The 25269-nt window shown below is 43.9% G+C and overlaps 1 protein-coding gene across 4 annotated transcripts in view; it reads left to right on the forward strand.

Annotated features, from left to right (window-relative positions):
• exoc2 (exocyst complex component 2) overlaps window positions 1-25269 on the forward strand; it is a 39477-nt gene extending 14208 nt beyond the window's left edge. For all 4 annotated transcript variants that reach the window (XM_076088487.1, XM_076088489.1, XM_076088488.1 and 1 more), the window contains 24 exons: window positions 818-931; window positions 2159-2283; window positions 7025-7105; window positions 8745-8890; window positions 9692-9773; window positions 9874-9976; window positions 10869-10987; window positions 15177-15290; window positions 15675-15799; window positions 16380-16448; window positions 16725-16882; window positions 17039-17160; window positions 17562-17623; window positions 17755-17835; window positions 18202-18261; window positions 19607-19662; window positions 19765-19834; window positions 21057-21173; window positions 21833-21974; window positions 23645-23700; window positions 23829-23951; window positions 24154-24215; window positions 24551-24610; window positions 24721-25269. In XM_076088487.1, the coding sequence (XP_075944602.1) occupies window positions 818-931; window positions 2159-2283; window positions 7025-7105; window positions 8745-8890; window positions 9692-9773; window positions 9874-9976; window positions 10869-10987; window positions 15177-15290; window positions 15675-15799; window positions 16380-16448; window positions 16725-16882; window positions 17039-17160; window positions 17562-17623; window positions 17755-17835; window positions 18202-18261; window positions 19607-19662; window positions 19765-19834; window positions 21057-21173; window positions 21833-21974; window positions 23645-23700; window positions 23829-23951; window positions 24154-24215; window positions 24551-24610; window positions 24721-24814 (2341 nt within the window). In that variant the 3' untranslated portion in view covers window positions 24815-25269. The remainder of the gene's footprint in view (window positions 1-817; window positions 932-2158; window positions 2284-7024; window positions 7106-8744; window positions 8891-9691; window positions 9774-9873; window positions 9977-10868; window positions 10988-15176; window positions 15291-15674; window positions 15800-16379; window positions 16449-16724; window positions 16883-17038; window positions 17161-17561; window positions 17624-17754; window positions 17836-18201; window positions 18262-19606; window positions 19663-19764; window positions 19835-21056; window positions 21174-21832; window positions 21975-23644; window positions 23701-23828; window positions 23952-24153; window positions 24216-24550; window positions 24611-24720) is intronic.

Genomic DNA, 25269 nt, shown 5'->3' on the forward strand with positions numbered 1-25269 from the left:
CTCTGTCAGAGGTGTACTGCTTTAATAATGATTTTGTAGAACCACTGATGACCCTGAACTTCCAAGCTTTAATAGCAAAAAAACTAAGAACCGATCTACTTTGTGTCTTCTGCAAACTGAACACGTTACACGAAATGCACTCACTTCGTTTAGCAATTTACTTGAGCATGAATTTCATCCCATGGAAAATAATGGAAGAGTTTAAATCACTTCCAAAAGATGAACTCTGATCTGATACAGATCTCTGCCTGCAGTTATAATATTCATACGTCACCAAGTGTATGTTTTTTTTTTTTTTTGTTTCACAGACCGTGGACCATAATACTGTATTGCCCGTGTGATGATTTTTCTACATTTGTGTGTATATGTGTAGCAGCACAGTGGGTGGTGGTGGTGGTGGTGGTGTGGGGGGGTTTGGTTTGTGTAGGCCACGGGTCATTAGCAGAGATCAAGCTTCCCTAATGAGTGCTGGGTCCTCCAGGGGCACCCAGGCGTCTCACACTGCACTTCCCACGCCAAGCTCTCCCAGCCTGGGTACTTTTCGGCTGCACACTGCCCCCTGCTGGAAGGACTGACCCCAACATCACAGAAAAATATGATCTCACAATTTACACAATTATATTGCCAATCCCTTCTCACTCACAATTTGTCATTCATATATTTCTACATTTATATTTCTCGCGTCATTACAGTTGTGCTGCATGATTTTATCCTCTGTATTTTCGTTTATACTGTACGTTGTAGATCTTTTAATACAATATAGCTCTTCTTTGTCCTTTTTTTCTGTGTTCATCTTTGTTTATCGGTCTTCTTTCAGAGGCAAACTCCCACAGAAAGACATAGAGCTGACATTTCCAGGAATGAGTGGAGACTTCACCAGTGAGAACTTCTCTGCCACCTGGTACCTCATGGAAAACCACATGGGCTCCAGGTAGGTTCTTTTTTTATCACTAATCTTAAGCTACCATCCCTCATAACTCTTAAAAAGAAAGTGGAAAAAAGACTCCCTTTTACCGAAGCTCTCCAGAAAGCAACATGCGTTATAATTTACAGCCCAACAACATATTTCTGTCCTGAAGTAACGAGACACGATACACAAAAGACAAAAAACTGAGTCATAACTGAGGTGTAGGATTCATTTCCTGTGGCTTGGCTTGGTACAGTAATGAACCAAAGTGGGAGTCTGGCACGTCCTGGTCACTGAGCTAGACGTTCCTAATGGTTTGTTCCAGTAAAGCTCCTGGCTGGCAGGTGAGACCAGTGGCAGGAAAATCCTTGTGTTGCCCTCACCAACCTGAACACAGGATTATGGTCCAGTAGAACTGCAGTTAGTCTATTAATTGATTAGTTAATAGACAGGAAATTAATCTGCAACAATTTTGATAATTCCAGCTTCTCAAAATGTAGATGTTTTCTGTTTTTGGACTGTTGGTCAGACGAAACAAGATATTTGAAGACATCAATTTGGACCAAATGGAGAAAATAATCAAAAGATTTATTGATAATGACAATAATCTTTAGTTGCAGCCCTATGGTACAGACTGTGACATAACAAAAAGTTAGTTCGACAGAATGCACGGGGGAAAACGTACAGAGAATCTGTCGTGCTTGGGTTTATGACGTTCATTTTGAGGTTAATGTGTCTTGGCTGTGTCTCCACATTTGGTCCTTCAGAGAACAGTTCAGTATGTAGACAAGTCAGCCCGCTGACCTAAAAGCCCCGAGTCTCGTTGACTGTCATGTCAGGGCAGAGGAGAGTTATTTTGGACTCTCCTGGCTTCCTCTCCCCCTGCTTAGCCTTCCAGTAACCCAGACCCCAGGATCCAGCGTGACCAGGGGCCTCTGTTTGGACCTCGCTGGGTGACTGTTTCTTCCTGCGGAGGAAGCCTCACTCGGGACACACACACACACACACACACATTCTCACGTTGGCCCAATGTGTGTGATTGCGTTTGAGATATATGAATTTGGTTTTGACTTTTTAAATATGACGATTTGCTGCTTTTCTATATTTAACATAAAAAATCGGAGCAATTTAAAGACATCATCTTGAACTATTTTTTCAGAATGTTACATTGTAAAGACTAAATGAATTGATTGACTAGACAAATAGTGTCTCAGGCCTTAGTATGATGGCATGATCATTTTGTTTCCTCAGCTTTGAGAATTTGAAGCTTGCAGCCAATAATCTGAAGAAGCAGGCTACTAAGAAGAATGAGGGCAGTCTGGCCTATGTGAAAGGAGGTCTCAGTACCTTCTTTGAGGCCCAGGACGCTCTGGCAGGTGAGAGGGATTAACACATTTTTGTGTGCTATGGAATTGCACCAAAAGTCCGACAATTAATACACAAACTTCCATATCATCAGTCTTCATCTCTGCTCAGAAAAGAGTTTTTGATTTTTGGAAAGCGTGTGTGCGTGTGTGCCTGCGTGTGTGTGTGCGTCTGTGTGTGTGTGTGTGTGTCAGGATTTTTTCCCCCCTTCACATGCGGTTTAGCAGCGGTTGATTAAAGAGGCTCATTTGGACGCTGTGTGAAAACCCTCCACTTCGAATTACAGTTTCACCAGCCAACCACAACACGGCTAATTCACCTTCATCAAAATGAGATCAGCTCTCACCTGTCACACACAGTCTCACTCTCGTCTCCCCAGAGCCTGGAAGTGGTCACACACACACGCACACACACGCACACTTGGCTAAATTAACCTCCAGATGCCGAGACGATTTCAAGTTAGCAGAGACTGACTGACTGCTGTCCCTCTGCCAGGTACTTCAAATCAATTGTTCGCTTCATCATTCATAATTTTGTCTGTTTACGCTCTCCTCCCGCCATAGCCGCTCAGTTACTTCCCCTTACTATTTATACATACACTTTTTCTGCCTCCATCATTATTATTATTGCTTTCCGTATGTTTGTGCCCCGGTTGGGAGAGAGGCTATGTTTTCATTGTTAGTGGCTGAATCTAAATAAACGGAGCAGCCCAACACAATGCAGGCCAGAGTATTAGGACTGATAGTGCTGATAACAGACCCAATATGACCAATGGGAACAATGCGCAGCCATTCTCACGTTCAGACTGAGCGTGCCAACTGGGTGCCCACTGCCCCAATGGGACGTGTACAGTCTCTGCAGACGGAGGAAGCAATACACCATGGATGGACTTAAGTGACCTGTGAACTGAGAGGGCACAATGATGCTTTATGACCTGTGAGCCAGGATGGGATTCACTGTATTGGCCTGAATAGAAGATGATTATGAGAAGAACCACTTGCTTTGCAAACACCTGTTTGTTTGGATTATTTATTCATTTATCTCAGAATTAGACTCCTGTTTATTGGCAACTGGGTTTTCACTGACATGATGTCACTTCTGTAACATGAAAGAAGAAAAGGTCGAATATCATATGAAAGATTTATTACAGCACCAAAACATCCTTTCTCGGCCACGATTGGGCTCCCCAGTCATTAAAAGATGAAGTGGTAGGCCAGAATGGATAGCTCAAGAGGAGATATTCTGTATACTAGGTAGGATCAGCCAAGCCGACATACCAGCCGACATGCTGCTCTCCGCCAGCCAGCTCGAGACCGCTCTGCAACAGCTCACGGCCGGGCCCGGTTAGCACATCTGTCTGAGCAACTGTGACTCCTTTCTTTGTCTCTGTGCGGCGTTTGGCTGGTCTCTGTTGTTCTAAGTTGATCCAAATGAACCTCACCTGAGATGTAGCTGTGAAAATGTAAGAGAAATTAGCTGTGGGGGGGGGGAGAAAAGGATTCAACAGGGTGCTTGTGTGTTCTCCTTGTTCAGAAGTTGCTGTCGTGCTTCCAGCCCTCTCAATCACCATCAAGATGCTTTGGTCTCCTCTTCTGTTTATTTTCACTTCTGCTCGCATGTGAGATTTTTATTGATGACTTTAATAGAAGCCTGGAGTTACTTTTTAACGCAAGTGTTACTGCTGCCGGCGAGGTGGAAACAAGGAGGGGAAGCCAAATCTGGGGAAAGAAATGAGGCGGATAGAAAATATTTAGAGCAAATAGCAGGACTTCAATATGCGTGGGGTTTCTCTCCCTCTCTCTCCTTCTTGTCCCCACTAATTGCTTCTTAATTGCTCTCCCGTATAGCTAATCATCTCCAACAGAAATGGCAAAACAAAATCCCATGTCTCTTTTTAATGCACTATGAACCTTTAAGCACACAGTTTAGGCTTTTGCATCCGCAATCCACAAATCGTGTTAATGACGGTCCTGTTTGGATTACTTAGCTAATGTTGACTTGGAGCAAATGGAGAAACCAGACTGGGAGCTCCAGCCAGCTTTTTATGCTGGGGTTGTATTATTTGAGCTTCCAAAGGACTGTTTAGAAGTGTACTATCAAGTTGCATGGCCTCATAAGATGTGCACGGTATTAGGAAAGAGCTGCTTCTAGATCAACATCCCTGCTTTTAGCAGAAGCGTTTATCCAAATGGCACTATTGGCGCATAAAGGATCCGGTCACAACCACCAGATAGATATGGGGCCCGATACTGACCTTATTAGGCAGATGTGTCATCGACCAGATTGACCAATCCAATGGCAGTGTCATGAATTGCAGGGTTTCTGCTTATTAATAAGGGGAAAATAGTTCAAAATGTCAAGCCCATATCTCATTGTGTAACAGCTTTTAAGCAAATCAAAAATTAAAATACAAATATAGGAGGAAAGAGAGAAGAGTAAAAAAGGGATGTTAGTATGTATAAAGGTGGGTGGACAACTCTGAACTTAAATGAAGACAAAGCGTTTCCAATGCATCATAATCAGGACTGCGTGTATTTTAAAAGGGGTTTGCATCAGCTGGAATTGAACCCTAAATCCGGGCAGATTAGAGTTCACTACATTATACTGTATATCTGAGGCTTTCAGCCAGAAAAGTAATGCAGCATCACTCACACGGGATCTCAGGGTCAGACAGGGTTCACATGAAGACACGGGTTAGAACTTTAAACTCATTGTACCTCAGATGATGTAGTTACTGGGGGCAGAAAGTATGGAGGTATGTTGTGAGGCCAAATGGGCATTTAATCAAATATATCAAGTTGTTCTTTCTCGTTTCGTAGCGGTCCGATTTTTATGCTAGTTTCAAGAAAAGTTTGTGCGTACCCCATTGATTTCTTGTTTGATATCACATTGTAGTTGTTTTGAAGAAAGGATTTTTGGTTTTGCGGTGAAGAAACAAGTGGTCCTGTGAACCACCACAGACTGGTGAAAGGTGTTGGCGACTGATTGATGGTGGCGCCTCAGTGACGAGTTGAGCCGTGCCCCTGGCTGATTGACTGACTGACAGTCTGTCAGGGAGTTCGGGGTTGTTTCTACGAAAAATGTTGAAATTTGAGATTTTTCATTGTTGTGTGAACAGGAAGTCTCTCCCAGTGATGCAGGAAACGGAACGGCTACCGTGTTCCAAAAATGCCAGTTTCCCAGGGCCTATTCCCCGAGCCCCCAGCCCCGGCAGGAGTCAAAACATCTCCAGCTTTAGAATCCAGGGACACTGTATTTTTAATCTTATTCATTTTCTTTTCCCTCAATGGTTCCAGGAAGTGAAGCGGGAGCCGCGGCTCTTCCTCAGGTCCTGGCTGCGTGTGTTATCCGGACTCTGACCTGATGTTTAGGTTAGCTGTGACGTCATCAGCCCTTCACTGTGTGACAGATGCAGAGGACACACAGCTGGCAGCAGGGCAAGGGGGAGTGGGGAGACGTGAAGCAGACCTGCAGTGTGTGTGTGTGTGTGTCTTAGTCTTCCTGTGTGTCCAGCCCTATCAATCCTGTGCTCTCCCATATACACGTCCACGTCTGCGTGCCTTTGTCCTAACCTCGATCTGGCTGCCTTTGCTGCCGGCCGGGCGAGCAGCGAGAGGTCCATGAGAGGGCCAGCGATGTCCGTACTGATTAGGCAACGGCATGTTTGAACAGTGCGTTTTAGGAATACCTCAGTCCCTGCCTTGAGGCTTCTGTCTGTCAGAATGGACCCACATATTTATTTACAGAACTCGCCCCCTTCACTTTGCCTCCCGCTCCCTCCGCTGTCTCCAAGCTCTGCTAACAGCGGGCATTTGTAGTTGTGGGGAGAAGAAGGAAGACAGGGAAGTGGAGAGAACAGACATTCGTTATAGATTTCTTTCTTTTTTTCCATGTTTTGGTCTCTTAACTTCATTCTTGAGATGTCTGCCTGTTGCATATTTGAGTCGCTCCCCAAGTATGCATGGCAAGGTCTCCTAAGCCTCCTCTGCCTCTCCTCCTCTCTGTCAATAAACCCACACTGCAGCTCTCAGCACCCAGCTGCCCACTACTGCACACCATTTATTTATTCACTGGGGTAGCCACACCACTCGCTCTGCCTCTTTTACTCTCTCTGTTTTCTCCCCTCATTCCCTCTTTTCGAATTCCCTCTCCCGCGTAAAGCTCTTCATGCTAAGTGATGGATACAAGCCAACAGAGTCCCTCCCTCTCCCCCTTAGCAGCAGTCATTTTTGGCATCCAGACCTCCAGCTCTGCTCTCCCAAATGTTATTTTTCAGAGAGTTGAGACATTTTAGATTCACATTACCTCCAGGTCAAAGGGCTCCAAATGTCCCAAGACCACAAAAACGGTGCTGTTAATGGCTTTGGTTAGGTGAATTGATCCAGTACAGTTACCGCTGGGGCAAGGTCACTGCTGCTGCGTGGGAACAGGCACAAGGAGGGGGGGTAGGTTCAATGCCAGCATCTGTGGGCGGAGAACCGGCGAGGTTATCTCCCATCTATCACTGGGGTAGGGCCTGTTTATTGTTTTACCTTCGGTTCCTGAAATTGAAAATGTTCCTTTCACCGGGGATTGCACGCGTTGATTAATCTGCAGCGTGGAAAACCGTTTTCCGCTCTTTTGCTTTTTCCACATTTCTTCCCAACTCAAACATCCTAATATTTCATATTTCCCTGATTGTTATTTAGGTGGATTTTACAGTGTGTTGTCCATCACAGTCCTTTACAATTGATACTGACTGTTGTGTTGCAGCGATCCACCAGAGGCTGGAGTCTGATGGCACAGAGAGAGTGGAGGGATCGATGACCCAGCGACTAGAAAACATCCTCAACAGTAAGCATCTTTTCATTCAGCCCCAAGAGAAATTACTAATGTGCAGGTTTAGTTTTTGGGACATTTCCCCCAGAACACATCCTCTTAGCACATAAAGGCCCCATTTCATGATCCAGTTAATGCATTGATAGCTGATGTCATGTGTGTTTCATCTCAAGCTGGTTTGAGAAATCAGATTTGAGTTTACCTGCAGTGCAGTGTTCTTTACATTATCATTGAAAAGAACAGATTGAATTTGTCAATAAAAAAGTAACTAAATCTATTGGTACACTTAGCAAAAGTACGTTATTTTGTTTCTGTTCAATCCTTTATCATTCTTTGATTTAGCTTTACTTTTCATTCTGCAAGTTCATTTTCAGCAACCCTTCAGCAAATGTTTCTCCTCCAAAAAAGGTCTTCATACCCGACCCCTTAAAATCATTGCACCGTTTTGGCTAAACTTAACTTCCTACAATTTTCTTCTTACGGAAGATACAATTCAGAGAGGGAAATCTTCCAGGTCATTGATTCAGTTGACATCACAGATGCACTCAGTCATCAATTTTCAATGTTTTTCAGGGCTTTTGCGTGTGACAAAATAATCTCAACTCAAGGCACATAGTGATCGCAAGGGCGAGAACAAAGGCCCACGCTCAAATCCTATATACATTTTTAAACACATTTAAAAAAAACTAAAACCTTTAAACTCAGTTTTATCCATTGTTTGATTCCCTTCTTTCGAATGAAGAGCTCTTTTTGTGTTGTTATTCTCTCCCTTCACATTGCTTTGACTTATTTTTTACGCTCTGTCCTTTGGTTGATTTTAACACATTCAAATTAAAACTCAAAGAGCAAAAGGGTCAAAGTGATTATGAGACGAGACAGTCTTACGCTCCGTGCCGCCAAACTTATCTCACACTGCTATGCCGTCCATTAACAGAACACATGCACCCTGTGTGTATGTTCAGTCGCCTTTTTGGATCAGCCCCGGTTCAACAGGCAGATCCCTCAGCAGATCGTGTGTTCCCACCCTCTCATCTCATACATGATAATGTGACTCCTCTAATGGAAGGTCAATAAGCAGGTCCTTTTCCCGGAGTCTAGAGTAAACAAACCACCAAGCCGGACGTAGCTTTCATCCCCACAGCCCCCAGACTAGTGGGCCCCGTGGCCCAGTGGGTCCAGGCCACCGCTCACCCCCCAATCAGTCATACGTCAGACACGCAGCGCCAATCAGCCAATCACAAAATAAGAATGTTTTCATGACAACTCATATTGGCGAGTGAAAAATGAGAATTTTTCCTCTGTTCAGTCGTTCATGCTGTTTTTCCTTCAAGGATTTAGTTTTGGGGTTGGGGTTTCTGTTTTGATTAGAAGAAGTCGGGTTTTTTTTTTCCTATTTGACGAAACATCCGAGGCCACCCACGAAGCCAGTTAGCCGTGCAAAAGTTCCTCTCAGCTGTGTGAATAAGAGATAGCTGTCACTTTCTCCGTAGCGGCTCCGACTCTACTGTGTAGCATACAGAGCAGGAAGAAAGACAGAGACCGCCATTAAAGGGGAAATGTGGTATCAACATTTATTTTCATAGTGTCCCAGTTTCTCATTTGCTCCTGCCTCTTTTGCTCTCACTCACACTTTCTCTCCCCGTGTGCCTCGTAGGAGCGAGTGATACTGCAGATACTCTGTTCCAGGAGGTCTTGGGGCGGAAAGACAAAGCTGACTCCACACGCAATGCACTCAACGTCCTGCAACGTTTCAAGTTTCTCTTCAACCTGCCACTCAACATTGAACGCAATATCCAAAAGGTACTATCCGCATAGTACACGCATGTACAAAATAACAGTGGAAAGAACAGCTGATGTGTCAATATTAAGTGCCGAATACGAAATATATACAGCTTCCCTTTGCCCCGTACACCAGTAAACCTGTAAATGCTCCCATTTGAGCTGTGTGTAGTGAGATATTGGATCATCCATGAAGAGGGGAAAGCCTTCAGCTCTCTGAGTGATGGAGGAGGTGAAAATCTGTTTTACAGTCTGCACTCCTCAGACCTTAGAATAAACCCTTAGAATAAAGTGTTTAGGTCTGGTTATTTGTGAGGCTATTGTTTAAATCTTGGTGTTGATAAGAAGTAATCTTAAGTTAAATGTATCTGTCGTAGCAGGACATTGTCAACTAAAGACATGTGAACAGAGAGTCCTGTGGCTTAATATTCCTTGGTTATTATTAGAACCCAGCAGAACAATCGTCATAAAACCTTATGTAACTTCACCTCAAGTGACTTTACTTATTTTTTTTAAACTGTCTTTGTCTCAAGCTGCTTCGAGAACTCACACAGCCCTACAAGAAAAAGCAGCATTGGACATTATGTGATTATTGTGAAGCTGCTCTTTTGATTACTAATTGTTCCTTCAAAGTTCTTCTTGATTTAGTCTTCCACTGCACTACATCTATCCCCAGTATGTTTGTAGTTTTAAGGCGCAGCTTGGATTGCTGTCATCGGGAGGGTGGAGCTAGAGAGGCTCAAATAGACAATGTGTGTCACGATTGTTGAGTTTAAAAAAAACTGAGCTGCGTTATTAACTGAACTGACTTTTCTCTGTCAGGGTGATTATGATGTGGTGATCAATGACTATGAGAAAGCCAAATCTCTCTTTGGCAACACTGAAGTCCCTGTTTTCAAAAAAGGTAAACCCATTTTTTTCCTCAATAAATAAATGAATGGAATGAAATTCTATTATTCTCTCTATATTGAATACAATGGTTTTCCTGTTACTCTGTGCTCTAGTGTATGCTGAGGTTGAGATGAGGATCGGAGCTCTGAGGAGTCTCTTATTGGAGAAACTGCTGCAGACGCCGTCGACACTGCACGACCAGAAGAGATACATCAGGTCTCCTTACATCTTTATAATCCTGCGATGGCTATTTCATACCATCTGTCTGTATTCCTCCCAGTCGTCAACAACAGGTTCATTATCTACATGTGAAGCAGTATTTTATTTTTTTTTATTCTTCACACATGTCACACAATCTCTGCGTACAGGAAATATAAATTAAAGACATTTCTCTAATCTGTTTCATCGGTTTACCAGAACTTCCTCCTCCGTCCACTTTATTCTGTCTGCCTGTTCACTAATCCTCTCAGCTTTTTGTTGTCCTGTCATCTTGTTTCTATTTTTCCCTCTTCCCTGCCTTTCTTTCCCTCTTTTTTTCCCCTCTATCCCTCTGCCCATTCGTACTTGTGGTCTCTCCCGATTTATTATTGTTAAGACCGACCTGTCAGGATCACAGAGACCAGTTCTCAACCACACGGCAACATCTTTCATCCTGCTGCATTAGGCACGGTCTGAACGCCCACTCGGCTCCTCTTTACTCTTGCCGTGGATGGTGGGAGCTGTGTCCATGTGTGCGTTCTATGCCTGTGAGTCTTGCTCAATCTTTTGAAAGATGCCACCTAATGAGAAACAAATGAGTCGGTAGTTCATAGGACAACAGTAGAGGGAGCCAGGCCACAGCTCAGAGAGTGCGTCATCTGACAACCCACAGGTCACTGAGTGATACCCAGGAAGTAAACCCCTGGGAGAGTGATGATTAGAGGTAGAGAGATAAATAAGAGGGGGAAGTGGTTGTGGATAAAATTCATAGATTCTGCCGTGATCGGTGTTTTGCTCTGGTCTCCTCTAGTGTCTACTGCACCAACAAGCCAGCAAGAAGAGCTGTGGGGTTTTTTTCCTTCTTTTTTTTATGTACATTTTTGACACCTGTGTGTTTGTGCACGCGTAGGTACCTGTCTGACCTGCACGCTCCAGGCGACCCAGCATGGCAGTGCATCTATGCTCAGCACAAGTGGATCCTGCAACTGATGCAGAACTGCAGAGATGAGTTCATCAGCGGCCAGAGAGGTGACTCACACACACACACACGTCTGACATGACTCGCTTTACACATGAAGTGAAAAAGCCCCTATTTAGCATTTGCAATCAAGCGGCTGGTGGATGTCATGTGGGTCTGAAGTAGCTGAGGACAGAGGGAAGGCCAGCTGCCTCTCCGTCGTACCAGCTCTCTGCTTGCATTCCCCTCTCCGTCACCGCCTTCCCCTGCTCTGCTCGAGGCCCGCATGTTTATTGTTTTATGAACGTATGAATAAGATGAAAGTGAGGGAGCATTGGCTTTGAATTTGGGTTTCAGGGCTTGACATGTTACTGCACACACACACACACACACACACACACAAACTCTCTCTCTCTCACTCACACACACACACACACACACACACACACACACAGCTTCACGGATGGATTGGAACAATTAACCCCAATTAAGCTGTTCCTCTGTTAAATCAGAAAAAATGTGAACGTGAAACCGTCCGCTCAGGAAGAACAGCGATTTGCCAGCCACGCTTAGACACACATGCACACTTCTACACCCATACTCCCACAAAGACACCCATACAAATACATTGTGAGTGGGTGGCTGCTTCACATAGTGCAGCTGGAACATAAACATGTCTAATGCTAAGGGTAACAGTGGTTTCCGGGGCTCAGGCTTGATGGATCTGGGGGTTGGTGTGCTCCCTGCCTCTCAACAGTTAAATATCAGCTTGATCATCATGTCAGGGATGGCCCCTTTTCAGTCCACACATGCATTCCACAGCTGAGCAACATGTGGCAGGGAGTGAAACTAAAATTGCATGCAAATCAATTGCAACCCAACTATTCTGAAAATTGCTGCTTTGCAAAGATCTGCGTTTACAGTTTATTTACTTTAATATAACAGTCTGAGACATGAAATAAACTTCAAGAGAAACCTTATATCTAAACACTATTAAATATACAATGCAAGTCTGACACCGCATAAGTAGACACATTTACTGTGCACAACAAGTCCTCATACCAAAAAAAACAACAACAAGTCAGTTGTCAGCGTCTTCCAAAATAACCGACATGACTTTTCCAAACAAGTGTTTCCTGATCTACCACATCTATGGTGAAGCTCCGTTTGAGTTTAGGCAACTAAAGCTACTTGGTTAAGTTGAGAGAAAGATCAGCTTCATATTAAAAAGAAACCAAACTTGACTGTTTCCTGCAGGCAGGACATAACTTGCAGTCAGCACCGTCGATCTCCTCCCCGACCCCGTTGCGCAGAATTTTCTGCAGAGGTATGAAAAACATCCCGCTGCCTCTGCCACCAAGAGAGGACAGTCATTATTTGCACAACCACATGAGGCCACTTTTAAGGAAAATGGCAATTTGGGTCATTTTAAAGGTACCCTGGGGTGTTTTCTCATAGATAAACACAGTTCTGCACGACTACGGGTCAAAACCTCCACGTGGTACCCAGAATTGTTTAAACAATTGACCAACACTGTCATTTTTCTGGTGAGGATGGCCTTCATCTAGACAATGATGATAGCATACGTACACACAGAAAGTTGCGCACAATGCCTCTGTTTTTCTGTCAGTTCTACTCTCGTTGTTTGCCACAGCCAGCTGTCTCCTGTCCCCTCTGCTGTCACACAGGGAGCCCCTCTATCCACACCTCTTCCCCTCTCACACACACACACACACACACACCTGGTAGCTATTTACCATCCCCGGTCTTCTCTGCTCACCTCTCGCCCAAGTACGAAACCCGTGCCTCTTGAAACATCCCTCCACCCAGGCAGCCCTTTAACAGCCACCGTCAGAAAACCACATCCACTACACCTCCCTGACCCCACTCTTCCTCCCTCTCCCTCTCTCTCTCTCTCTCTCTCTCTCTACCACCCTTACCCCTCCTCTCAAATAGCCAGAATCTCCCCATACCGGTACCTCACAGCCTACCACTCTGCTAGCAGCCTCCTCTTCCTCCTCGTATCACATTTACCAGCTGAGTTCATTTAAAAGACATATTTTTTATGCTATTGTCAGCATCACACGTGGCAGGGATTAGCCTTTTGTGATGGATCAGCCAAGTCTGCAGTAACTGATGTCATATCCTCTCTCTCTCCTGTGAGTCCAGAATATGAGGTCAGAGGCCGTTCTGGTGCATTTGGGATTCCATCAATTACACTATAAATTGCCATAAATGTGAAATAGAGCCATCCATCTCTGTTGGAACAAAAGCCTGAAGTTCCAGTTTTCTTGTGAGGAAGCATAGCAGAGCAAGTTGCTTCCGTATGTCTAAACACTCCCATCATGCCCCGGTGCTGCAATCTGACTCTGCCCGATTCAGTTATACACTGCAGTGTTCTTATTTCCTGAACAGCGCTTCTTCTGCCAATATCAATACAATTAGCAGGACATTTTGTTCGTAGGAAAATGGGTTTGTCAGCGAACAATTAGAGGGATTCTACATTTGAATGGGAAACATGCGGTTGTGATTTTAGACTCAGTCAGTACCACTTTAGGGGAAACATGTTAATTATTACACTTCAACTAGCATGTTTATCAAGTGTTTGCATGTGTATCAGTGCAGGATGGTGTATTCTTGAGGGTTGTTTTTTTTAAAGTTTTATTTTATCCCCAAAGAAATCCAGGAATTTATCAGTTTATTTTTTATTTTTTATTGAAAATCTGTTAAAACGTGGATAAAAACAAAGTAAAACAAAGGTTCAGAAAACAAGCTGAAAATCTAAACTTAGCGCCTGTCAGCGCCTCAAAAGAACTTTGTTTACTATACATCATGGTGGTCAGTGGTTTACAGCAGGAAGCTGAACACCTTTTGGATCATTTAGTACAAAGAATGTAGGTAAAAAAATCTTTTGACTTTTGAGGTGAAAATAAGTAAAAGAGAATGAGTTTTATGTAATCTGTAGCGTGGGAAATAACTTACCTTACTGACTCCTGTTAAAGTGTGTGTGTGTGTGTGTGTGTGTGTGTGTGTGTGTGTGTGTGTGTGTGTGGTCAGGGTCCGTGACCCCTTGGGGAACAGGAACTCATCAGACCTGATGGGGAAGTGAGCAGAGCCACATTGTTTCAGCGTCTTCAACACACATAGACAGCGAATCGTAAATTTTAACCTTCAGACTTTCAGCAAGAAACGGCATAATGAATAGTTTGAGCACTTAAAGCAGCCCTGCTTACACCTAAACTGTCTCACACACACACATACACTTGTGCATTCTGAGGACACCGGGGATTCAGCCGACACCTGGATCAACAGTGGCTCTCATCCCCGTAAAAAGAGAGGAAAACATCACAGAGACGGACTGTGCACTCCATATGGGCTGTGTGTCAATGTGGTGTGTGTGTGATGTGAGAAAGCTGTGTGTGTGTGTTTACAGATAATCTGACTCAATCGAGAATTTCCTTACATTTTCTAGACTGGATGGCTGGGTTGTGTGCACTGCCGGCTCAACCGCATTTGCTCCTTTTTGTTGGGGATTTCTCAGTACTCGCTTAAACACTGCATTCTGTCCGTGACTCACCAGTAGACTTTTCTCTGTGTGTGTCAGACACATGTTTTGGAAATGTGGCCATCTGTCTCCATTCTCTTAGACAAACTACACGTAGGCGTATTGCAGCGTTGCACGAACTTGTCTTTCATTTTCATTGTAGTAGGTTTTATCCCCTCTCACCACTGCAGTGTTTCTCTTTCATTCCTGATTGTCAACTTTCGCCCCGTCTTCTGTTGTCCTCCAGTTATCTCGTAGGTTCCCTGAACTAGATTGATCTCACTAGCCGAGATACGAGTGTGTGGTTGCAGAAATACTTTCTTATTTGTCGCTGCTGCAAAGCTCCCTGTTGCCATCTAGTGGAGCTCTGGTCTTGAGGATGAGACGTAAACTGAGCCCAGTGGGGCCGTTGTAAACCCACTTCACCCCGGTGCTCACAAAGCCCACCGCTCTGTTTCCCCACCCTGGAAACAAGGGCACATTCTCCCAGCTGCGGGCCACGGCAGAGATGGATCAGAACACAAATAAAGAAAGGCCGAGAGGGGCGAGGGAGGATTGTTTGGTGTGAAAGCCTGCTGAGCTTATTGAGGAATGTGGAATTATGGAAATGGCTTATTTGATTATTTGATATCTGAAGTATGTGTTTCTTTTCCCTCCGAGTTCATTTCTCATCTCTCTCCCCCACCCCCCTCTCCTCCTTTCGTTTTGTCTGTCAGTCGGTGTCGGAGCTCTGGACCAGGAGGGGGATACCCGTCCGTCGGCCCTCGGCAGGCTTAGCCATACCGCGTCTCTGAAGAGAGGGGGCAGCCTCCGAACACCGCGACCCAGCAGTGCGTACCACAGTCATAACTCACCCACGCTCGGTGATTTAGGAGGGGCCTCCCTGTCTGCGGCTCACTCTGAGTGTGCCTTTGTTTGTTTGTGTGTGTGTAACACTTTTTGCCCTATGCAGTGCTTAGGGGAATCACATTATATAAGTGTGCGTATGGGAACGGCAGTGTGACTCCTCACGTCAGACAGTACAGTAAAAGTGCAACAACAGGAGCCTAGTTTGCCTGGAAGTTAAAGAAGATTAGATTCTTTGAATTACACTTTCAAGTTAGGGTGGTTCGCTAGTTCATTCTTTAAGTTTCCCATCAACTCCTAGTATATTATGGATAAATATTGTTGTGGGTTTGTGTAAAGCGGTGTGTGTGTGTGGTTCTTTCTTCTAGCCTGGCGCTTTGAAACCCCGCAGCAGGTGCAGTTTGTGGAGAAGCTGTCAGATGTGGTCATCGGCCAGTTGCCCAACTTCTGGAAGCTTTGGATCTCTTATGTTAATGGAAGTCTTTTCAGTGAGGTAAATACCTGAGAAGCTTTTACAGTGACAAGAAAGGAAGATACTGTCTGTAACGCACAACGGCTGGGTTCACCCTAATCACAAACACATTTTGTCCTGTTTGTGGTAACTAGCCATTCAGATAGTTTGATATCCTTCTCACCTAATCAGGAGAGGCTGACTGCAATGACTGCAGTGGTGTTGAAAACAACAACTCCCATGATCCCACGCTGCTTCCCGATGTCCACAAACTCCGTTTTTAGTGATTGTTTTGATTGAGAAACCCCGAGCGGCAGAACATTACATATCATATGTTGAACAAAAATCCAACATTTTTCATGTTAAAAAAGTCAAAAGTTTTATTGCAATATACTTTAAATGGTAAAATGATGAACCACCACCGTTAATATATTAACTGGCCTGGTGGTCAAGTCATTGATCTTCATCCTGGTGGCCTAGTAATTAAGATTAATATCATATAAGTGCAATTTCCAAGCTTTGTTTCGGGTACCTGACAAGTTATTGTCAAATGGATGACTTGTTTCAATTTGCAGATGATATTAAACATGAGTGTGTCTTGTTTTGTTTTTTCTTTCTGCAGACTGGAGAGAAATCTGGGCAGGTGGAAAAATCCAAGAAAAATGCCAGACAGAGACAGAATGATTTTAAAGTATGCTTCGTTGTGGGAAAAAATATTTTGAGATTCTTACTCTCCGCAGTTGTTTTTAAAATATATGCCACCTGACCTTGTGTGTGTGTGTGTGTGTGTGTGTGTGTGTGTGTGTGTGTGTGTGTGTGTGTGTGTGTGTGTGTGTGTGTGTGTGTGTGTGTGTGTGTGTGTGTGTGTGTGTGTGTGTGTGTGTGTGTGTGTGTGTGTGTGTGTGTGTGTGTGTGTGTGTGTGTGTGTGTGTGCGTGTGTGTGCGTGTGTGTGTGTGTGTGTTATAGAAAATGATCGAGGAGATGATCAATCGGCTGGTGAAGCTCGTTCGGGGGGCTCTTCTCCCCACCACCCTCCCACAGGGGGAGCTGAGCTTTTACGGAGGCTGGGAGAACAAGACGGAGCTCACTGGAGCCTGGCTCACACAAATTATACACACTGTCAGGTTTGAATCTCTGTCTCATTGATCACATGCAGTTCTGACATGCTTGTATGCAGGCATGGTAAACTCCATGCCTGCCATACCATTTAATGACCTCAGTCTCTCTCCCCCTCTCTCTCTCTTCTTCTCACTCTGTTGCCTCTCTCGTCTCTCGTCCAGGGCTTGTCACGAGGCTCTGTCTGCTCTGGAGATCCCAAATGACTTGCTGCAGGTGATCCAGGATCTGCTGCTGGACCTGAGAGTCCACTGCCTCATTGTGACTCTGCTGCACACGACAGAAGGTGAGGGGAGGACTGCGTGTATCTGTTTCGCTGCATTCCTCTGTTGAGTAGCGGTCAGTGTCCTCAACTGTCACTTTTTATGAAGAACGGCTTCCAGGGTAGTAATGTAGAAAGTGTTATGAGACTAAAACCAGACATGCTCGGTTTCACTTGTGGTTAGGCATGGTCATTTTGAGAAGAGTGACTTGTTTTCTCTTAACTTTCCCCCGCACTGTGGTCTCTTCAGAAAGAGTTTGATTTTATATCATGTTGTGGTTTTCCTTCAGAAACCCCTTAATTCTGTTTATATTTTCATTTGTAATGACCCTGTGTGAAAGTGATCACACTACATATGTTTGTTTTTTTTGTCTGTGAGATCACACCAGTCGCCCTTTCGATTCATATGTGTGCTTTTTACTCAGATGTCAAGAGGCTCGCTGAGAAGGAGGACTGGGTCGTGGATAATGAGGGCATCACCAGCCTGGTAAGGCAGTAGGTCATATCATGATGAGAAATGATAGACATACTCCAACAAGTGTCAGTCACATGTCAGGTACACACTCAAAGATACACACCAATATCTGTTGTACTCTCTTCGTCATGTTTTTTTTGCAGCCTTCACAGTTTGAACAGTGCATGGTCCAGATGCTGCAGTCAATCAAAGAGCCCCTGGAGATCAAACCTGGTGAAACCAATGTAAGATAATCAGCTGCAATCATCAACACAAATACACTTAAGTAGCAGAAGTAGTCGTATGATAATCATAACCGCAGCTTTAGCCTCCTCAGTTAACTTATTGGTTGCTGATGCAATCTGTTTGGCCAGTCAGAAACGTTTGTTTTTATCACACATCTAACGTCTAACATACATAACATAGCGTGTAATCAAATCAAATCTTATTCTCTGCAGTCGTAACTGTTGCATCTGTGGTTAAGAACATGTTCACTGCCAATTAACCCCCGAGAGTGTTTAGTGATTGCTCACACAAAACCCAGAGACTAACACAGCGTCTTGAATAGGATAGTAGGACTTCTCTGATGTGTTTCACTGTCTTTTCTTTAGGTGCTGCTGTTAGACCAGGTCCAGGACCAGGCCACAGAGCTCAGTGTGAACATCATGAAGGTAAGATCTGTCAGCCTGCAGCCAAAATGACAGATACGGTTCTATCATGGATGTCTGACCGACACACAAAAAGCCCGGAAAGCAGTATTTAACTCAATCAATTCTGAAAAACGAGATCTCTCAAGATAGACTACGTGTAAACAATCAAGTAGAAGAACTCGCAAGAGAAGCAGGAGCACTTTATCATTCAGTCTGACACAGATTATAACTGAGATTTTACTTGCACACAGTGTGACATGCAGTGAACTTCCAAGGCGTGTCATGTGTTGCAGTGAATTGGCTACTATTGCACTATATACACTATCCACTGAAGCGCCCTACTTGTGTTCATGTACCTAAGATCTAGTTCAGTCGTGAGCTGAGCGAGTTCATCTTGTAGAGCAGAGGTAGCCAACACGGTGGCCGCGGGCACCCTGTCGCCCGCAGGGACCACGTGAGTCGCCCGTAGACATGTTCTAAAAATAGCACTACTCACCATTGGAGCTCCGTCTAAAATTGTAGTTGCTGTTCTTTTTTTAATCAAAAACGCTTGCATTAGTGTAGATTTTTAAATGACAATATTTCTTGTCATAAGAGAGTTGGGTAACCGGAGGCGCACGGCGGACAGCCAGAACAAGGCCGCCGCACCGCACTAGGTTTTCATGTTCCGAATGGCAGGCGCTTCCCGTTGGCGCCAGACGCGCGCCGCGAGCTCACCCCGTCGTCGGAGGGTTGGATATAGACGAGGCTCGGCTATAGACGAGACTGGTTGCTAGTTTCTTCGTGGAGAAAAAGGTACCATTGGAAAAGCTGGTTTGGAAAAACAGACGGGGCTCCCGCGATGACGGGCCGGCATGCAGGCTTCATTGCGCAATGTAAAGGTGACCCAGACTTCGCAACATGTCTACATTACCACTGGATCATTCACCAGCAGGCACTATGTGCAAAAGTAACTGGCTTTGATCATGTGATGATACAAAAATATCAGAGATGTGATACCTCTGACTTTCAAATGTTGAAACAGATTAACAGAAATAAAAGCTGCATGTTTAAATATGTATATGTGTAGCTATACCATTATTGTTGTGGAAATCATTCTTAATAATTATTGTGAGGAATAATTAACTGACGTGATCAAACAGTCTCTTCACATATATTATTATTATTATTATTATTAAAAGGTGATCTGTGCAACTTTGTTATTCAGGAAGTTTGTATCAAATAAGTAGCCCTTCGTACTACTCGGTACCCTTGAAGTAGCTCTCAGTTTAAAAAAGGTTGGTGACCCCTGGTGTAGAGTAAGATATGAGTATGGCGTATGTTTTTCACACCGTGCCTGACCACTGTGTTCATGTGTTCAACGCAGGCTTTCATAAACTGCTTGGAGCAGCTGAGCACCAAAAGTGACATTGATACATCTCAGTAAGTATCTGGATGACTTTTCCATATCTGTGATTATAGTGTGCTTAACTCTGACACTAACACTTTCTTCCTGTGTGTGTGTGTGTGTGTGTGTGCGCGCAGCAACATTTCAGTGGACCTGTCCTCTCCAGATCGGTTTACTCGAGTTCACGAGGGCTTCAGTCCAACATCTGTAAGCGTGACGTTTTTTTGTTTTTTTTATTATTTCCTTTCAAACTGTTTGAGGTTAATACACCTGAAAGCCCACATCTGGCAGCGTCACCAAAGCGTGGGCTCTCTCCTTTACACAACAGTCCAAACGCATGTCTCACTCATTCAAACCACGAAATGTTATCAGGCTGTTTCCTGGTTGTGGACAAGAAGCAGATATGTCCTCATTTCCTGTAACTTGTTTGAGATGTTAGCGAAGGGGTTTAAGCGCAGGGGAGGAGGAGGACGACGAGGAGGAGGAAGAGCATGGCGTAGAGTGCTTCTTGTAAAGGGAAATGGAGCAAGGTGCGGACTGGGGTTTCCCCGGCCTAAATCTATGCGTAGCAGGGGTTAGGCAGCGAGACATCGATTGAGTGCAGCTGACCATGTTAAGGCTGGTGACACTCTTGTGTCATGAAATCTACACATGAAATATGAAATCTAGTTGTTTGGCAGGTTGGCAAACTAGAAAACGCCGCAAACAAACGAGAACAGTACCTGGCTGCCATTACTAGATAAATATCAGGTTATATCCACCCACTGAAGTCTCATATTTTCAGTTCAGCAGTCTCAAAAATATATAAAAATATATTGCTGCCAATGACAACATCATTTGTGCTTGTCAAAATGTACACCAACCATTCTGCCATGACTCCTGACAGTGTTTGTGTGCGATTCTTTGTGCGCGTTATTGTGTGTTCTACTTGTTTGTGAGTACCAATTTGAGTCTTAAGACCTCGAAAGTGAGGACATTTCAGCAACATGAAGACGTTTTGGTAAAGCGAAGACATTTAAGGAAAAGGAGAACAAGTTTGAAAAGTAAGGACATTTTTGAAAAGACGGAACGTTTTAGGAGAGTGAAGACATTTCAGTCAGTTCATTTGCAGAATGAGGACATTTTAGTAAGCTAAGGACACATAGAAAAGTGAGGACATTTTTAGAAATTAAAGAGTGGGGAAGAAGTTCGTACATGGAAATGGAGGACATTTTAGGACAATTAGGACACTTTGTTCGGTCCTTAATACTTCAAAGGGCTGTTTGAGGGTTAGCACTTTGTCTAAGGGTTGATGTCACTCCTAGGTCAAAGTTTGGGGTTAGGCATGTAGTTGTGATGATTAAGGTCGGAGGCTAGGCTAGGGAATGCATTACGTCTACGAGGGTCCTCATAAGTATAAAGGTATAAACAAGTATTTTTGTGTGTATAGGAGCAGCGTCTATTGATCATCCTCAGTAACTGCCAATACCTCGGGAGAAGCACCTTCCTGAACCTGGCCAATCACTTTGAGAAACACGGCCTCACAGGCACCGAGAAGATCACACGGGTCAGTTTAACACTCAAGTTATATATGCTATACGAGTACTCTGCTCTGACTCATATTGCTGATTAGAAGTGTGTTGTGTTTTCATTAAAAATGAAGCTGATCAGGGAAATGCTGACGATATGACTCTTTACTTTAAAAAAACAAAGTAAAGGTCATTGTCTTAGAAGCTCAGTTCCACATGTTCACTCCTTTCTATTCTTCACACACACACACACACACACGCTCACAATGACTAATGGCTGATTCACAAAGCAAAGAAGTAACCGGTTAGCTTTCCAGTAGAAACCGGTGAACATCATTTTTCTTTGAAAGATCGATTCAGACTTTTAATTTTCCCGTCTCGTTAGTATTTAGAGAGCAAGATAGAAGTGGCAGTTTGTCTAGATTTTAATCTTCAAATATTAGTTAATAGCAGAACTTTGGAAAATAACAAACCCCCAGGGCTGGGTGATAACTCAATATTATCATTTATTTATTTATCATGCGCATGACAAAAACAACAAAGCTACCCAGTGAGATGGATTATATGTATTTATTGATAGATAGAATTTTCTTTTGTACAGTATCACGTTCTGCTTAGATTTAGAAGTGACAATAAAAAACATATCGTGTCCTGAATGTGTTTCTCCATTGTGTTGTTGTAACATTAACATTCCCAGGTGAGTGTGGACGCCGTACGAGAGCTGGATAGAAAACTCTTTGAGGACTACATCGAGAGACGAGCCGACCCGATCTCGGGCTCTCTGGAGCCCGGCATCTGCGCTGGATACTTTGACTGGAGAGACTGCCAGACACCCACAGGTACCGTACTGCACAGCCTCACCGGGAGCTCAGCGAAAAGTCCTCCGTCTGGACGCTCCCTTTGTGTGTCGCAATGTATGTCTGAGACCCCGGGGGGGGGGTGAAATTACCCACAACCAACCACTAACTGACCCCGGTAGTATCAGAAATTAGCTTCCTAACAGTCCTGTTGGATGAGAACTCGGCATCTCTGGTCTGATATTTGCCGTTGTGGTTCTCAATGTGTCATGTGTAAAGTACGGCTCTTTGATGGCTTACTGTAAGCACCACTGAGATCCTTCTATCGGTCCCCCTAAAAGTATGGTGGCCTTTGTGTTTAGCTGTGGGTGTGCAGCGATGTCTGTGCACATGGGTTTAGTTTGACTCTTTTTACACCAGATGCACCAAACCCAGGTGAAACTTAAATGCGTATATGTGGTTTACCTTAACACAGGATGTGAGGAAACGTTGTCAGAGTGCTTGTTCGAGCTCTGGGTGCATTTTCAGATGGGCAGCAGCTCATTACATGGTTTTAAAAGGCAGTATTGAGCGAAAGTGGGGCCTTGCTCTGGTTTGTTCCTGTTGCTGTGTTTGGGCTGCATGTGAAAGAGGAACATTTTGGACACTAAACCACAGTTCTAGGATATGATACTTTCACTTGTTGCACTTTTTTCGTGTGGGACTCATGATGGTGTGTGGGTGCTGCAAGGCATTAAAAATCCACTTTCAGTACTTTCAGTCTCCTGTTGTCTCTGGTTCCTTCAGGTTTTACATTACCTGTGGTCTCTCCTGTCTATTTTTCTCCTCACAGAACAGTGTCAAGTGACAAATCATACACCTCCAGCTTCATGTATTTGCATGATTTTGATCTTTGCGTGCAGCTTGTTAATATTCTTTTTAGAGACCTTGATGATGAAGGCTAATGAATAATAAAGTCCTCTCGCTGAGTAACATTTCTAGCGCAAAATGACGGTGGTTTCCAATATATTATTCATCACGAAAATTCTGAAGATTTCACTGCACAGCCACTTACATTCACCATTTACTGTTGGATACACAGTATAGATTGTACTAGATTGCTTACTAGTTAAATAAAACATGACGACATACCTCTTAAGACCTACAGTATAAAACCTTTGCATTAGTTACCTTCAGTGTGAACTACTTTTCTTCTCCCTGGATCAAATCTTTCCCACGAATAATCAAAGGCTATGAACTTCTAGTTCAGTGATTTTGACATGGCTATAAAAATGTCCCTTATGCAAATGTTCTATGCTAGTGCCAATACAACTCCCGAGTTTTGGTATCAATACCAAAAATGATACTTCCTTTGATGCCCTTTCTTTAGCCATATGATCCATTCACCTAAAGTAACAAAAGGCCATGTGCGTAACAACAGAAGGTCCACCGTCGTTAGCTAGAAATCATCCTGAAAGCGCAAAACACACGGCCAGCTAATGATGTGCCGGATACGCCACTGTCCTTTTGTCAAATGTGCCAACACCGCAGCTGGTGGGTGTTGCACTGACATCACACCTGCCTGTAGCTTCGCACACTTTCTCTGACTAGAATTTGGTTTAACTGCATGGAGAGAGAAACTTTGAAACGCTATTTGTTTAGCTCTCTTAGCGTCTCATCTTCCGGTGTAACTGGTTCTTTGTTCATGCTGTGCTTTTTTTTTTTTTCCTCAGGTGTAAGAAACTACCTGAAGGAAGCGCTTGTCAACATCATCACAGTTCATGCTGAGGTACAAACACCTACACACTTCTTTTCTCACACACCCGGATCTCTTCTCGTCTCTTTATCAAACTCTCTGCATTTACCCGGTGTGTGTGTTTTTTTTGTCATCACCATCTTTATCTTTATCTTTATCAGGTCTTCACAGTGTCTAAGGACCTGGTACCTCGTGTGTTGTCTACGATTGTTGAGTCAGTTGCGGAGGAGATGTGCCGTCTTATGCAATGTGTGTCCTCCTTCAGCAAAAATGGAGCGCTGCAGGTAGTCACTGACACGCACTCACACAGTTACAGAGCAGTTAATCACTCATAGTAGGACCCTGACTCATAAGTCGACCCTCACACTCCTTGGGGGAATTACCTGTCGTTTCTGATAATGCCATAATGCAGTTGAAGATGTTCATTTGATTTCATCTGCTCTGTTGCCTATAACCCCCCCCACCCCTCCCCTGCATCGTCCTCAGGCTCGTCTTGAACTCTGTGCTCTGACAGACGCCATAGCCCCGTACCTAAACTCTGAAAGCAGGTAAGTGCAGCACACACATTCACACAGTGGCGCAGACGGGAACTCCCATATGTGCCCAGTGATTTATGGTTGCGAATGTCACAAACATAAATCTTAGCAGTCGCACATCCCTCTCTACAATTCCTATTTATGTTACTTGGTGGGTTCTGGAAAGGAAGTGAAAGTAATCTGGTTCTGCTGTATGCACGCACTGTGGTGTGCCCCTGTGCATGTGTGCGCATACGTGCAGGTCAATGTGCATGCTTCGACTTCTTCTGAACTGTATCTTCTGTTTTCCAGTTCTAATAAATGTTTGTTTTTTTAAATAAAGTTTTAACCGAGAGTTTCTTTTGTAGTGCCAGCTTCAAACTGGCTTTGGAGGCCCTTCCACAGCTCCATAGTGGAGCCGATAAGAAGTGAGTTTCATTCTGCTTACTAGAAAAAAATGTATCTTTTTTTTTTTCGGTATTTGCTTCATGCTTTAAATACTAATTTCACACAATTTATGTTTTTTTTTCTCTGCCAGGTTGTTGGAAGAGTTGTTGAACAAGTTTAAAAGCAACATGCAGCTCCAGCTCGCCTGCTTCCAGCCCTGCTGCATCCAGCCTGTTAAGAGATAAACTCAACCCAGTCTATCTACAACTATACTGCACTCTTTCTTTCTTATCTATGTGCAATCAGCTAATTAACTTTCACCATGTCTTTTCACTTATCACTTCGCTTGTTATCGGGTTTTTTGTCAGTTACTTTCGACTTCTGCATCACGAGATTGGACACCAAAGTCTGTTAATCTAATCTCAAAGAGACAAAATGAGTTGATTTCATTGTTACTATGTAGGACAGTCCCAGCCATGTTGGTTATGCTAATCACACACGGCCACTCGCGTAGCTGACAGGCAGTGTTGCAAGTGGCTAACTGCTCTGTTTCCAGAAAGTTCTGGATGAGAAGGGGGATGTAGGCTGTAACTTGACTCTACTGTCCCAGACTGAAATATTTGTCCCAATCAAAGTTTAAATTTGGTGTTGATGCTTTGTACTGTGCCATCTCTACTGCCAAATAAAGTAAGAAAACTGA

The sequence above is a fragment of the Anarhichas minor genome, unplaced genomic scaffold (genome assembly GCF_050575085.1).
Source record: "Anarhichas minor isolate MPS153535 unplaced genomic scaffold, ASM5057508v1 ptg000010l, whole genome shotgun sequence".
Lineage (NCBI taxonomy): Eukaryota > Metazoa > Chordata > Actinopteri > Perciformes > Anarhichadidae > Anarhichas > Anarhichas minor.